At 45.9% G+C, this 12713-nt stretch overlaps 1 protein-coding gene across 1 annotated transcript in view; it reads right to left on the reverse strand.

Moving 5' to 3' along the window:
- Window positions 1–10069, reverse strand: part of ZNF804A (zinc finger protein 804A) — a 137368-nt gene extending 127299 nt beyond the window's left edge. The window contains exon 1 of the mRNA XM_052675962.1: window positions 9741–10069. Within this exon, the coding sequence (XP_052531922.1) occupies window positions 9741–9902 (162 nt within the window). The 5' untranslated portion in view covers window positions 9903–10069. The remainder of the gene's footprint in view (window positions 1–9740) is intronic.
- Window positions 10070–12713: the final 2644 nt, after the last annotated feature.

Below are 12713 nucleotides of genomic sequence, written 5' to 3' on the forward strand. Positions count from 1 at the left end.
TTTTCTCTCTGTTGTACAGTGGAGAAAACATGAGGATCAGGACAGGCTGCTGCTTCCCAGATTTCTTTGCCAATACAGAGAAGGCATCTGCCCATAATGATGACTCAATAATACTGGATTTCATCTCTGTCAGTGCCAGACAATCAGCATACAACCTCTTTAGAAAATGCTCAGTTTGATCTATCTTGCCTCTGCACGATAATGTTCTACCAAAAACAAATCACTTCTTTATCAATAGTCCTCCTGAGTGCCTTTTAAAAGCCTTTCCAAAATTAGGAGTATACTCGCCAGCACTTTTTAATATGAAAAAGTGTAATCAATAAAATACTGCTGGTAACTCAGATGATTTACAGGAGGTGGGGGGAATTAAATATGAATTAGTTTGGAAGAGTTCCGAGTCCATCATCTTTCTTAATTATAAATTGGGTCACTGGCTATGAATTGCATGACTCAGCTCAGGAATGCCTGAAAAGAAATCATCAGTAGATTCAACAGTTGCGCTTGATTTATTTCTTGGAGCTACAAGAAGCACTAGGTTTTGGATCTCTGATGGTTAGGAGATCCCCAGAGAAAGCTGATGGTGATGCTGCTTCTGTCAGCTGCACCTGAACTGGAACGAGGGGAGAAGAGAGTAATCCCAAAAAGCTGTGAGCAGAACGTGACAGCTGCACGCCTTGCTCCCCAAGAACCTCATCATGGCAGAATACATCAAAAGCCACTCCCCAGCAGGTTGAACTCAGAATCATGACATGAGTGAGGTTGGAAGGGACATTCAGTTTCATGCCTTTCTTAAAACACTGCTGCGTAGATTAAGGCTGCGCAGTAAAGTTCTGAGCATTTCCAAGCATGGAGATCTGACAGCCTCTCCACAGCTTGACCACTCTCACAGTAATTTGTTATTTTCCACTGTACTTGATCAGTTTCTCACACTCCCACAGGGGCCCACTGCCTCCCACTGCACAACTCTGAGCTATCTGCCTTACCAAGACCACTGTGAATCTCTCAAGTTCCTCAGTGAACAAAGCAGACACTATTGCCACTGGCACGAATATGCAAGAAGAGGCAGAACTTTGCCGCTGAGCTATTCTCCATCACTGAAGCAATCACATCAATTATCTCTTTGCTATTATTTAGTAATTTCTCATTTTCTCTGTACTGGGTATTTCTGATTCCTTTGCATACCTATTTTATATTATTCTCAAGCTTTTTGCTTGAAAAATTTCGATTCAGGTTGCCTTCACTGATAGCTTCACCAAACCACTGTTCAGATCAAAATGCCACACGGAGTCAGGATTGTCCCCAAAGTTTCAAGGCCAGACATTTTATGAAAAACCACATTACTAAGCAGCAATTGATAAGCTATTCGCTAATGGGTATTGTGGTCTCCTTCTAGAAACACTTTCAACTGAAATAAAATACTTAGAAACTGCAGCTATTTGAACAGCTAACCTGAAAGAATAATTACCTTCTGCCATGTAAATCAATTTGTAAATCTATTTACCAAAACTTTATGGAAACTAATACAGAGTAAAAGAATCTGATCTTTTTTTTTTCGTTTTAAATGCAGTCTCAGACGCATAGGTTCATTTCTCTGTAGAAGGACGTTATCAGTAAGCTGGAAACACAGCACTTTTCCTATTTCAGTAAAGTCTTCTATAGCTGGTAAAGAGCTCCACAGATGTTTTGCAATAAAAAAGTTCTAAAGAGGAAGACCTGGCCAAGACCCACACAGCTTGCAGAACGTGGCTATGAGCTAGATGGGAGAAAGGCAGCAAATTGAATACTGGAGCCAGCCCTGGCCCCAGCAGGAGCAGTCTGATCACTTGCTATTTGGGGAGAATCTAAAATTACCACACTGACAAAAAAAATTCATTCTCAAGAAATGCAAATCAGCACAGTCAGACAAAAAGCCTGACCAGTTCAAATGATGTTTCTAAATCCTTTGTACAGCTAGAGAATACTGATGAGAGACTAAAATATATATATATATATATATATATCTCCCAGCTCCTCACCTCAATCTAACCATTTTCCAAGGCCTTTTTCAAGAATCTGAAGTCAAAGCTCTGGCTGTTGGCAGACACAAGCAGGACAGGAACACCAGGGTGGAAAGTCAGGTTGAGTCCTTAAGTCTTATTTAGGCATTTGCTCTTAGTGCAGCAGGGGAAGAAATCGCATTTCCTTTCTTACAACGCTATCTGCACAGCCACTAAAGGTTGGAACCTGCATTTCCATTTTGAAAATATTTGGAAATGTGCTCTCTGAACTACTGAAGAACAGGGCTGCACAGGAATTCACATCCGCACACAGCTTGGACGCTCAGAAAAAGCATTCTGTGCCAAGGGCAAAGGAAACCCTCTGCCCAGCCTGTGCCCCTGCCACTGCCAGTCCTCAGGGGAGGGGAACTGCAAACACATCGTAACCAAATAAATTAATTACTGTAGGAGTTTACAATTCCAGCTCCCCATTGCCTTCAAGCAGTTTCTTATCTCTCTTGGAAAAAACAAGGTTAAACAAGTCCAGCTCCTTGTGAGTAAATGTTGTTTTGTTTACTTTTTGCTCTTTTTAAACAAAATCAAGCTCCAGCTCATCCTGGAACAGTCTCTCTCCAGTGCCAAAGGAATAGTGTTTGTTCTCTCTCCAAACACGCGTGGCAAAATAAAAGGGTCTGATTAGTGCTTGTTTATAGTAATAGGCAAAAACACAGCTAAATTAGGAAGGCTCACTGCCTCTCCCATGCTCACATTTGAATCACAAGCAAAAAAGAAAATCAGCTCAGTTTCCCTGGCCACCAGGGTAAATAATCTATGCAACAAATAAGGCCATCATCTCCATTAATTGTGTTAAGATATTCAATAACACAAAATGCCACAGATTGATTTCATGGGATTATCTAGCCCATTCCTGTATCCCAGGATGCATCTATCCATCCGCTTTGCTTTCAGCAGGAACTAATTGTTCTCCTGGCACGCCTAAGAGCCAGGCAGAAAAAGGAAGTATTTTCATTGCTACCAGTCAGGGGTACCCAAGACCTTGCAGTTAACTTGGTCAAAAGCCCTGCTCCAAAACCCACTGTGCTAAGCTCTGACCGCTCTTCATCTCAGTGCCCTCCAGATCTGCTCCTCACTGCTGAGCAGTTTTACCAGCGGTGAATCCCTCTTGTTAACAGGCAGGAAGCAGCCCCTTCCCACAGCCTGCAGGAGAGGTGAGGCTTCCAGAACTCCAACCTGCACATTGAGAATGCTCAGTAACAGGGTTTCAGAAGCCTATTGAAACAAAAATATGAGTAGCCAGAAACACACTTGCTGTGTTCTAGTTAGCGCATTCGAGCAGTGTGTTAAAATTAATGTTCAGTATCTCTGAGCTACAAGATTGCTATGGATATTTGCATCTGAAAATATTCAAGGCGAAGGCTCTCCTTACGCTTTAAGGCCTTGATCTGGAAAAAAACCTGAACAAGTGTACTAATTTAACCATGGTAATAGCCTAATTACATCCAACAGAATACCGATGTGTTTGAAGTTTACCATGCATTTAATAAGCTTTTACAGTACAAAAGCTCAGTCGTAACTCTACTTGAATCAGACTCTGCCCCAGTTTAAATCTGTTGCACATCAGAACCCAGCTCCTACTATTCTCTGGACCAGACCACGCGTTCCTATGGAATCTGATGCAGCTGAAAGCGCCGAGCACATGCTGAACTTCCAAAATTAAGCAGAATGTAGTGTGGTAAGAGGAACCACTGCTGCTGAGCACTTTCTTCTACAGCTGAATTTGAATTCTGTTCATATAAACCATCCTCAGCTTTGAGAGCCATAAGATAAAACAAGAATAGCAGGAGTATTTTATTCTCACTGCACGAGACTCGTGAGGTTGTAACAACCTCCTGTTCAATCCAGCGGAGAACCAATCCAGCTGAAAATGCTCTGAACAGGCGCTCTTACCTAGAGCCTTATACAATGCAACGAGTCACTTGCATTCATACGAATTAATGCAACAAGTACAATGAAGATACAATCTTACTGTTAATTCCATGCTATTAAATTATTCCATTGTTTTCTCAGTGGCTGCTTCTCAATTGTTATTTAAATGGCACTGATTAACTGTTCAAATTAACTTAAGTAGATTTTGTTGTTGTTTAAAATTGTTAATGAGTTTTAGCTGCTTTCATAGAAAAAAGTTTGAACATTCTCACATCCAACAATCAGCTCACGAGCACAGAAAATACCAAAGACATAAAGAGCTCCATGGGACACAAGATATAAAAGTAATAGGTGACATTCATTTCCCACTCTGCCAAATTCAATACATGGCTTGACTTTTTGCAAGTCACTCTGCCACATAACTTCAGGTTCAAGTGTTAGACCCTCGGTGAGCCTGTGGCACTGATGCTACAAGCCCGTGGATGCATGCTGCGTTAACACTGATTGCTCACAACTACCACATGCAACTAAACAATTGTGTGGTGTTCAGCTCAAAATGCCCCAATGGTTCCTTTCAGATCATGGGGGTGCAAGCCTGCAATTAAGGATTGGTTGAGTGAGGCACCAAACAGCAACTGTCCCCCTACAGCTCCTTATCTTGGTACCTAAGATCCTCAGATACATATTGTTTGTAGCTCTCTCTTCATGTATATATTCCACGCATCTGCTCACAAAATAGATTTCCATGTACACCACAACGTGTTTACTTTAGTTGATCTGGAAATACAACTATATTCTACAAAACGTAAAAGAAAGAAAGGCAACAGACAGCCTGAACAACAGATGGCATTTTCAATATACACAAGTGTAATCAATATCCAAATTCCACGGAGTTTTCATAAAACTGTAACTAAGGCCCAGAACTCAAATACATACACATATGTATTAAATATTTAAAGCAACTTAGTACCATAAACATGAGTATGAGGTAGATGTTGGTAATGGTGTGAATGGACATCCAACAGCTATTTAGACAGACCTGTACCTATGCTGTATGCTAAATGCCAACACATGTTCCCTGTGCTCATTTCAGAGCTGACTTGGAGCCACAAAGCTCTCCTGTGTGGTGGCAACATGGATGGAGCTGCTGTGTCTCTTATCTTCACGAGGCACATCACATGGAGCTCAGAGCTGAATCAACCACAGCAGCACAGGTTCCAGTCTGAGAACATTCACGCCTGTCACTCTTGGAGCAGGAAGCACTATGCATCTTCTATCCCTGCAGTCTCCTGTGTACCTACAGCTGAATGCACAGATACATATGTATGTACATATAGACATACACAGAGAGTTGAGAGAGGTGTTACTGTTGTACAGAACAATGGATTTCTGCGATCAGCACATCACAATCCTTCCCTGACCGACTACATGTAAACAGGGCATTACTTCTGATCACCGATGGAGAAAATGTGTTCGTCCAGTTAAACACTAATAGGCCTTCCACAGCCAGTCCTCTCTCACAGACCACAAAAAGGAAGAGATGGAGCAAAGGGAAAAGTATAGATAACTAAGAAAAGTAGGGAAAACCTTCAAAGACACTGAGAATGAACCCTGACAATAAATGGCCAATCAGACCCACATTCATTCACTAAACCACCAAGAAATAAGCATTATTACACAAAAACACAGAAAGAACATCAGAAAATTACCTTTGGTACGTTTTTCTGACCCCCATCGTAAGCCTTGAGTTTCTAGTTTAAAAATTGCCTGCAACACAAAGGACAGGCAGCGATCTGTTCATGCACACCAACAAAACCAACAACATCCTTTCTAAAGGGCTGAAATTACATGAAGTACTTCAGCAGCAGATTAGCTATCATTATGAGATTACACCTATTTGAAGAATGCTTCAGATGGCAGGAACTGCCATGGGAGAAAATAAAGCCTTATTCAAGAGCCCAGATACCACCAATTTCTTTTATTAAAACTCCTACATTTTCCAAGGAAATTTATGAGTTTAGATGCTATTCTTCCACATATGCTGAGCCTCCTTCACATCAATTCATAATTCCTATTTATTTTCTTAGCAAGGAGCAATGGGTTATAATTGAGTAAGTGTGCCCTTCATGCACTGAGCAGTTATTCAGGCTCATTACAGAGCACTCATAGTGCAAAGCTGTAGCATCAGATAGTCAGAACCACACTAGATACACATTCCTTCGTTCTTCCCCATCATCTCACCCAAAGCTCGTGCACAAGCAATTTTTCCCATTTAATGAAAGTGTTTTTCATGGTAGTCTATTTTCCTCAGATTGCTTAAATACATCCTTTTCTTCATTCCTTCTCATGCCTTCGCTCTTTCCTGTCTTGCCTTGCCAGAACTGGGGTCTTTCCCTTCTCCTACTTCTTACTTTCACCTCTTATTCCCTTGCTTCCATCTCCCGTATAACCCCATCTCATCTTTCTGCACTCAGTAGGCAGTACAGCTATGCAAGACTAGGGAAATGACCTGCCTGCGAATAAGGCAATAGAAATACTGCAATTTCCCCCTTTTTACCCAAAAGGAGCTACCTGATCTTCTCTATTGGGAAAAGTGAGGTTTCCTACCTCCCCAAGGCTTAGCAGCAGGGTGTTGGCTGGCTCTCGAACCCTTGGCCAACACAGGGACAAGGAGATCTCACAGTCATTAGTGGCAAATCTGCGTAGAGCTTCAATTTTTTTTTTTTTCTTATTTTTTTTCTTTAAACCCTTCTTCTTTTCCGACCAAAGCAGAAAGCACAAAGCTTTGTGCTTCATGTTCCCTGCCTGGTGAGCAGGGCCTGCTACCTCTTTCTTCCCATTACGTTACGGGAGCTTTGAACCAAAACTTTTTAAAGCTTTAAATTAAATGCGTGAAGCAGAACGCTGTCAAAGGACAACCAGGTAAGAATCACTGGCAGGGACAAACACATAGGAAAAAGTGTTTCTCCTTTTTTTCTTGTCCTCTTTTGGAGAGTGGGGCAGAAAGGAACAGTTCCAAATGAATCCCAGACCCCTCCAGAGCAGGACAAAAGGCAAAAACTCTAAGGATTTTCCTCCCAGAAACCTCATGAGCTCCAGTTTTGCAGACAGGCTAACATTAAATCACGTAAAGACAGCATCTGTATTCATTCTTGGCAGGAGATTTTGGTGATACAAAAGCACATACGCTGTTAAGCGTTTAAGCGCAGTAGTGAGGCGGGGAAAATAAACAACCAAAAACCTGGCTTCATCGGTAGACCATGACCAGCACTACTTGCTATAAAACTCTAGCAGAGCACACAGAATCTTACCTTCTTGTGGAGGATGGGGTTAGAGCTCCTCAAAAGGAGCAAGGCTAATAAGTGTGCAAAGTCCTGCACTGAGGCAATTCTACGGCATGTGAACAACGGCTGTTCTCAGGTTCTCCTCAGCTTATGAGCGAGCAGGGATTTTCAGAAAACATGGGTGAGGAGCACAGAAAACCCCAGACCAAATATTTGAAAGCAAAATGGGAAAATGTGCCTGAGTCAGAGCTGCTCCAAAATACTTCTGGCTTTCTTACTTAGACATCATCAGTTTTCCAGGGCTTTTTGTAGGACAGAAGATACTGAGAACATGTTAACAAAGCCGGTGTTCCCATTAGAAATTGTAGAGGTGTATTGTATTCTACTCTGCGTTAGTAAAGATTTTCACCTTTGTAAGGCTGAAATCCTCTCTACAGTAAAAGCACCCAATCCTCCAAAGTGATCTAACGTTTGATTTTCCAGTAGAGGCTGTCAGAAAGGTACTTCAATGCCTCAGAAGTGTTCATCCGAGCTACCTAACCATGCCACACTGCAACAGTATGTGTACCTACTTGATAGCAGAACTCACCCCAACGCAAGTAAGTCTTGATGTCTGCATCTATTCCGTTTGTTTCACAGTGAGGGACTTCGCTATGCTGTTAAGAGAGCAAACATCAACAACTCTTCCTTTCTAACCCAGTGAAAACCAGTCATACTTCTCCCTGCTTACAGCAGAAGCTGTAAGGGCTCTAATGGCAAAGTCATAACCAGTGCTGTTCTTTTTCCCCCCCAAGCATCTATTCTGTCTTACTGAAAAGGAAATTTGAGGTAGATTTCTTTCCAGAGTGTTTCAAAGCCTGTGTAGTATGTTTGTATGAAGTTTTAGATGTGTCTCCTCAAACACATTTTGGTAACTCATGTTTTCTCAAAAATAAAAATCCAAACTCTTTTTATATCAAGGAAAGTAAAAAAAAAAAAAAAAAAAAAAATTGCTGAAACAGGATCAATTATGAACTGCAAGATGATGTGCAGCCCCAAAGTTACACCAGAGCAGTCTCAGCCTGCCAAACGTATCGTGACTGAAATTGTTCTGCAGAGAGAAGGCGATGCTTCATGCAATTATTTAAAGTGTTCTGAGGATTGCTACAGTAGGTCTTGGGTTGGCAGCTGTGACAGTGAGATATTACACACACATTGCCATCTCATGGATGCTACAAATATTTGGTTATAATTCCAAGAATGTATTTCCTCATAGAAAAATAGGCAGAAGCCACAGCACATAAAATTGTTGTAAGATTTACAACATGAAAGCAGGAACTTTACACTTGAAACCATCCAAAAATCTGCCGCGGATTCTCTCGTAGTAGTTACTATTTTTACGACTTGGCTCAGCATTGCTTTAATCTCTTTATTTAGGAAGAAATTGCAGGCTTGCCAACTCCAGCAAATGTTAAGTACTTCAGTAAATTCCCCATCAATATAGGGCGTGCATTCGAGGGAATGGGAAGATGGGCAGTGAGCCCTGCTTCTGCTCCTGCAGAAGGGATTGGGAAAAGAGAGACGGCAGCATGGCTGAGCCCCGCAGCCCCAACACCTCCTGCAGCACAACCGAGACAGAACAGTGCCCAGCCCGTGCCGGTGCCCAGCCTCACGTGGGCAGAAGGGCATGCACTGGGCTGAGGTGCCCCTCTTTGCCAGCTGAAGTTTGGGAAGCGACGGCACAGCAAGTCAGCACAAGGCGGGAGGCAGGAGATGCTAAGGCAGCAACGCAGCGTGTCTGCACAGTGACAGAGCTGATCCGCTGCGCAGCCATTCCCAAGTTGGCCAGCCAGGTGCTTTTAACTGATCGACCCCTTCCAAACCTAGAGTTTTGTTTTTTAAATAACTGGGCAACCAACTAGCTAGCACAAATTTATAGGGCTTACAAAGCCGCTAGCAAAGAAATGAAGCTTTGCTCCCAGAGAGCCTGTACCCCAAGCAAACAAGTTACTGCTCCTCGCTGCACTTCCAGACTGGGACCTCCCTCTGTTCTGTGTGCCCGGGGCGACACAAACCGTCTGGTGAATGGCACATTGTCCCCAGCACCAGATACGCACTGGCCTCATACCCGGACAGCTTCAGCACTCGCACCGGAGCTTCATGCCGTCGACCCCCGTGTAGGTCGCAGAGCCCTGCCTACCCCGGGATGCCCATCCCCAGCCGTCCCCGCCGGGCTCTCTGCCACCGCCTGCCCAACCGCCGCGCCGAGCCCGGAGCGCAGAAGCCGCCGCGAACCCCAGCGAACAAGGTGCTGGACAGACGCGCTGCGCCCCGCCGTCCGCGGAACGGCTGCGCCCCACCCCCGGCACAGCAAGGCACCACCGTACACTCCTGCAGATGTATCTATCGAGAACGATAACGAAAGCGCCCGGCCGGGGCTCCGGCTTCCCGCACCGGCGCCGACGCACACGCAGCAGTTTGCACCTCGGCGGAGACTCCGCTGCGAAGGGCAGGGGAGCGCGGGGCGGGGGATGCGGGGAGGAGAAGCCATTACCAGAGTTTTGTCCCCGTTCTTGCTGAGGGGGCCTCGGAAAACTCCCTTGATGTTGCGAAAGTGGCCGTTGCTGAGGTGCGCCGAGCTGATGACGATGTAGTAGCACTCCATGGGGCCGGGGCTCCCCGGGCGATGGGGGCCCTCTCGGGAGCCCCGCGGCATGCGCGGCCCCGAGGCTCACAGCCGGCACGGCGGCGGCTGGCGGGGGAGGAGGAGGCGGCGGCGGGGGAGAACGAGGAGGAGGAGGAGCGGCGGCATCGCCGAGGCTTCGCCGGCGCCGTGTGAGCCGCCGCCCGCGGCGGGCATAGCGCTGTTATAGCGGGCGGCCGTGCCGGTCCGCTGCGCCGAGCCAATGGCAGGGAGCCACCGGGCCGGCGGCGGGCAGGGGGGGACATCGGGCACACACCGCCTCCGCCGCCCCCCCGGGCCCGCAGGTAAAGGGGAGGGACGGGGGGCGGACGGGAAAAGCCCTCGGCCCGCCCCGCCGGCTCCCTCCTTTCATTTTTTCCTCTCTTTTCTTTACTGGGCGGGGCCGGTTTCCGCGCGATCTGGGGGGTGGGGAGGGATGCTCGGGCCCTCTCCCTCTCTCCTCGCGCCGCTCCCCCTCTCTTCACCTCGCCGCCGCCTCTTATTCTACGTTTCTACATCCGCGTTATCATTTACGCCAAGCCGGGCTCGCACGCCGCTTTACTCGGAGAGGGGACCCAGCGGCTGCCGCAGGCTCACGGGGCGCACCGGCGCTCACTCGCGCTGCCCCGGGGGGCGCCCTGAAAACGGACGACGAAGCGGGGACGGCCCCGCTCTGCCCCCCGCGCCGCAGCGAACAAAAGGCGACGGCAGGAGGAGCGGCAGCAGGCGCTGCCCGTGCCGCGCCCTCCGTTCCCTGCTCGGGGTAAGGCCTTCATGGAGCGCCACGCTTTGTCACAGCATAAAAGATGGGCGTATGGAAGATGCTCGAGTCCTTTTTTCCCCTCAGAGACCCCTGACCTGCAGCCTAAGCACAGAAGGCACCGCACATCCTGAGCCAGCTTGCCTCCTCGCTTACTTTCTTTAACATACCTAAAAATCAAGAGGCTAAAATGATGATAAATTCCAACGCTAAAAAAGAAAACAAGCCCAGAAGCACAATGTAACCTCCAAAAACAAGCCCCAGTCTGCACTTACTGCTGGCAACAAGATACCGGGAGAGCCTATCCATCCCATCCTCAAAAATAAAAGGAACTGCAGGTAGGAAACATGAGGGGTAAACAGGGACAGACCCTTTTCCCATCAGCATCTGTGCAGCTTGTATCCTTGGTAGAGGAAGCAACAATCTACAGGAGGTGCCTCACTCCGATAAGACTTGGCTATCTGTTCTGTTCCCCATCCTACAGAGAGCAGCGCAGTGTGACAGCTGTCATTCATCCTTCCAAGGCTGCAGTGCTTTGGAAGGAATCCTGGAAATACCATCAGCAGTCAATTCTGACAGCTGAGGGACAGGGGAGGTGCCACAGTTTGCTGCAGCTACAGCTCAAAAGAGAGGGTGAAAAATGTACACGCATATAATAGCACACTATTTTTCTGTTTGCACATACATACGTATAAAGCTGAATATAGTGAGGTTTATTGCAGCGTAGCTATGAAGTCAGTATCATAAACGTTTGCTGTGTTTATGATCGCTGCACCTTCGCACCCCAGTTTCAATCCCAGGCAGTCCCACAGGTGGAAATATCACCATGATTGGACTCCCACACGTATGCACCAGGTTGCTGGAAGCCATCATGTTAGATTTCCTGGTGGTGCTGGCAATGGAACAGCTGCCAACTGGAAGGTTTGTTGGGAAGCTCCTCTGGGCAGCGAGATTTCCAAAAACATCCAAAGTTTGGGCAGGATAAAGTAATGAAAAGGCTGAAACAGCAATGAAAAATTAAAAGAAAACTACTGCCACTCCATTTTTCTGGACCAGGGCATAAAACACACTAAGCACCACCTTCCTGTATATTACGTTCCCATTAAGCCAGCTCCTAGTAGACAGCCCTTCACACAGTCACTGTTGCAAAGAACAAGAACATTCTTCTCCAAAATACTTCTGCTGCCCATTTCATTGTATGTCACCAGCATTTAATTGCCTTCCACAAGCACACATTTGCATGGCCAGGGCTGGCTGCTTTCAGCCAACACTGCTTGCGTGCTCTTGCTAGGCATACAAGACCATGGGAAATGAGAATGGGCACTAAAGAGCACATAATAAGCAAAATTTATGTCTTCTACTTTTTCTGGTTGGTCACTCTTCTCTTTTTGGCTGCTCTTCTATCTCCACTTTTCCTTACGTGCCCTTCAGAAGTCCCTTTCCTGCACTCTTTCTGCCTCTGTCTCTCTGCTATGATCACACGTGCTCAGGGAAGTGCTTCCTTTCCAAACCTTCTTTCCCATCTTAATTAATGGCTATTTCATAACTCCCCGAGCCTACGGCTCTACATACCTCCAAGCCTTACCTATTTCCACCTCTATCCTTTTCTGCCTGTGGCAATTAGAATAGTATTCTGCAGTTTGACACTCGGTAGAATTAATCATTCAAGAAATAGGCACAGCGTAATTCAGAGAAAAATACTCCCCAGTATCAACAATCACCTTTTGTTTAACAACCTCCAAAGCACATCCCAGTGTGTGTATTACCCACTGAATATATTCCGAGAACTCACTTATCTCGCTGCTGAAACATATCCATCAAGGATGGCAAGGAGCGTCTGCACAGTAAGTCACAAGAAACTCAGTTCAGCTCCCACAGCAATTCCCACTGCATTCGCTACAATTCAGACTGTTTTAAGAACATCTCCCTCACAGCACTCTAAGATGCACTTCTACATCATGCTGGTTTTTTTTTTTTTAAATCATCTCCTCTACTTTCAGTCTCCTCTTATTGCTCTCCTTCATTTCTTTATTTTTCCCACTTAGCCACCCATGTTTGCCCCTGCTCTTTAGATGCCTGCCACC

Source organism: Tympanuchus pallidicinctus, unplaced genomic scaffold (genome assembly GCF_026119805.1).
Source record: "Tympanuchus pallidicinctus isolate F22 unplaced genomic scaffold, pur_lepc_1.0 scaffold15, whole genome shotgun sequence".
In the NCBI taxonomy this organism is placed as follows: domain Eukaryota; kingdom Metazoa; phylum Chordata; class Aves; order Galliformes; family Phasianidae; genus Tympanuchus; species Tympanuchus pallidicinctus.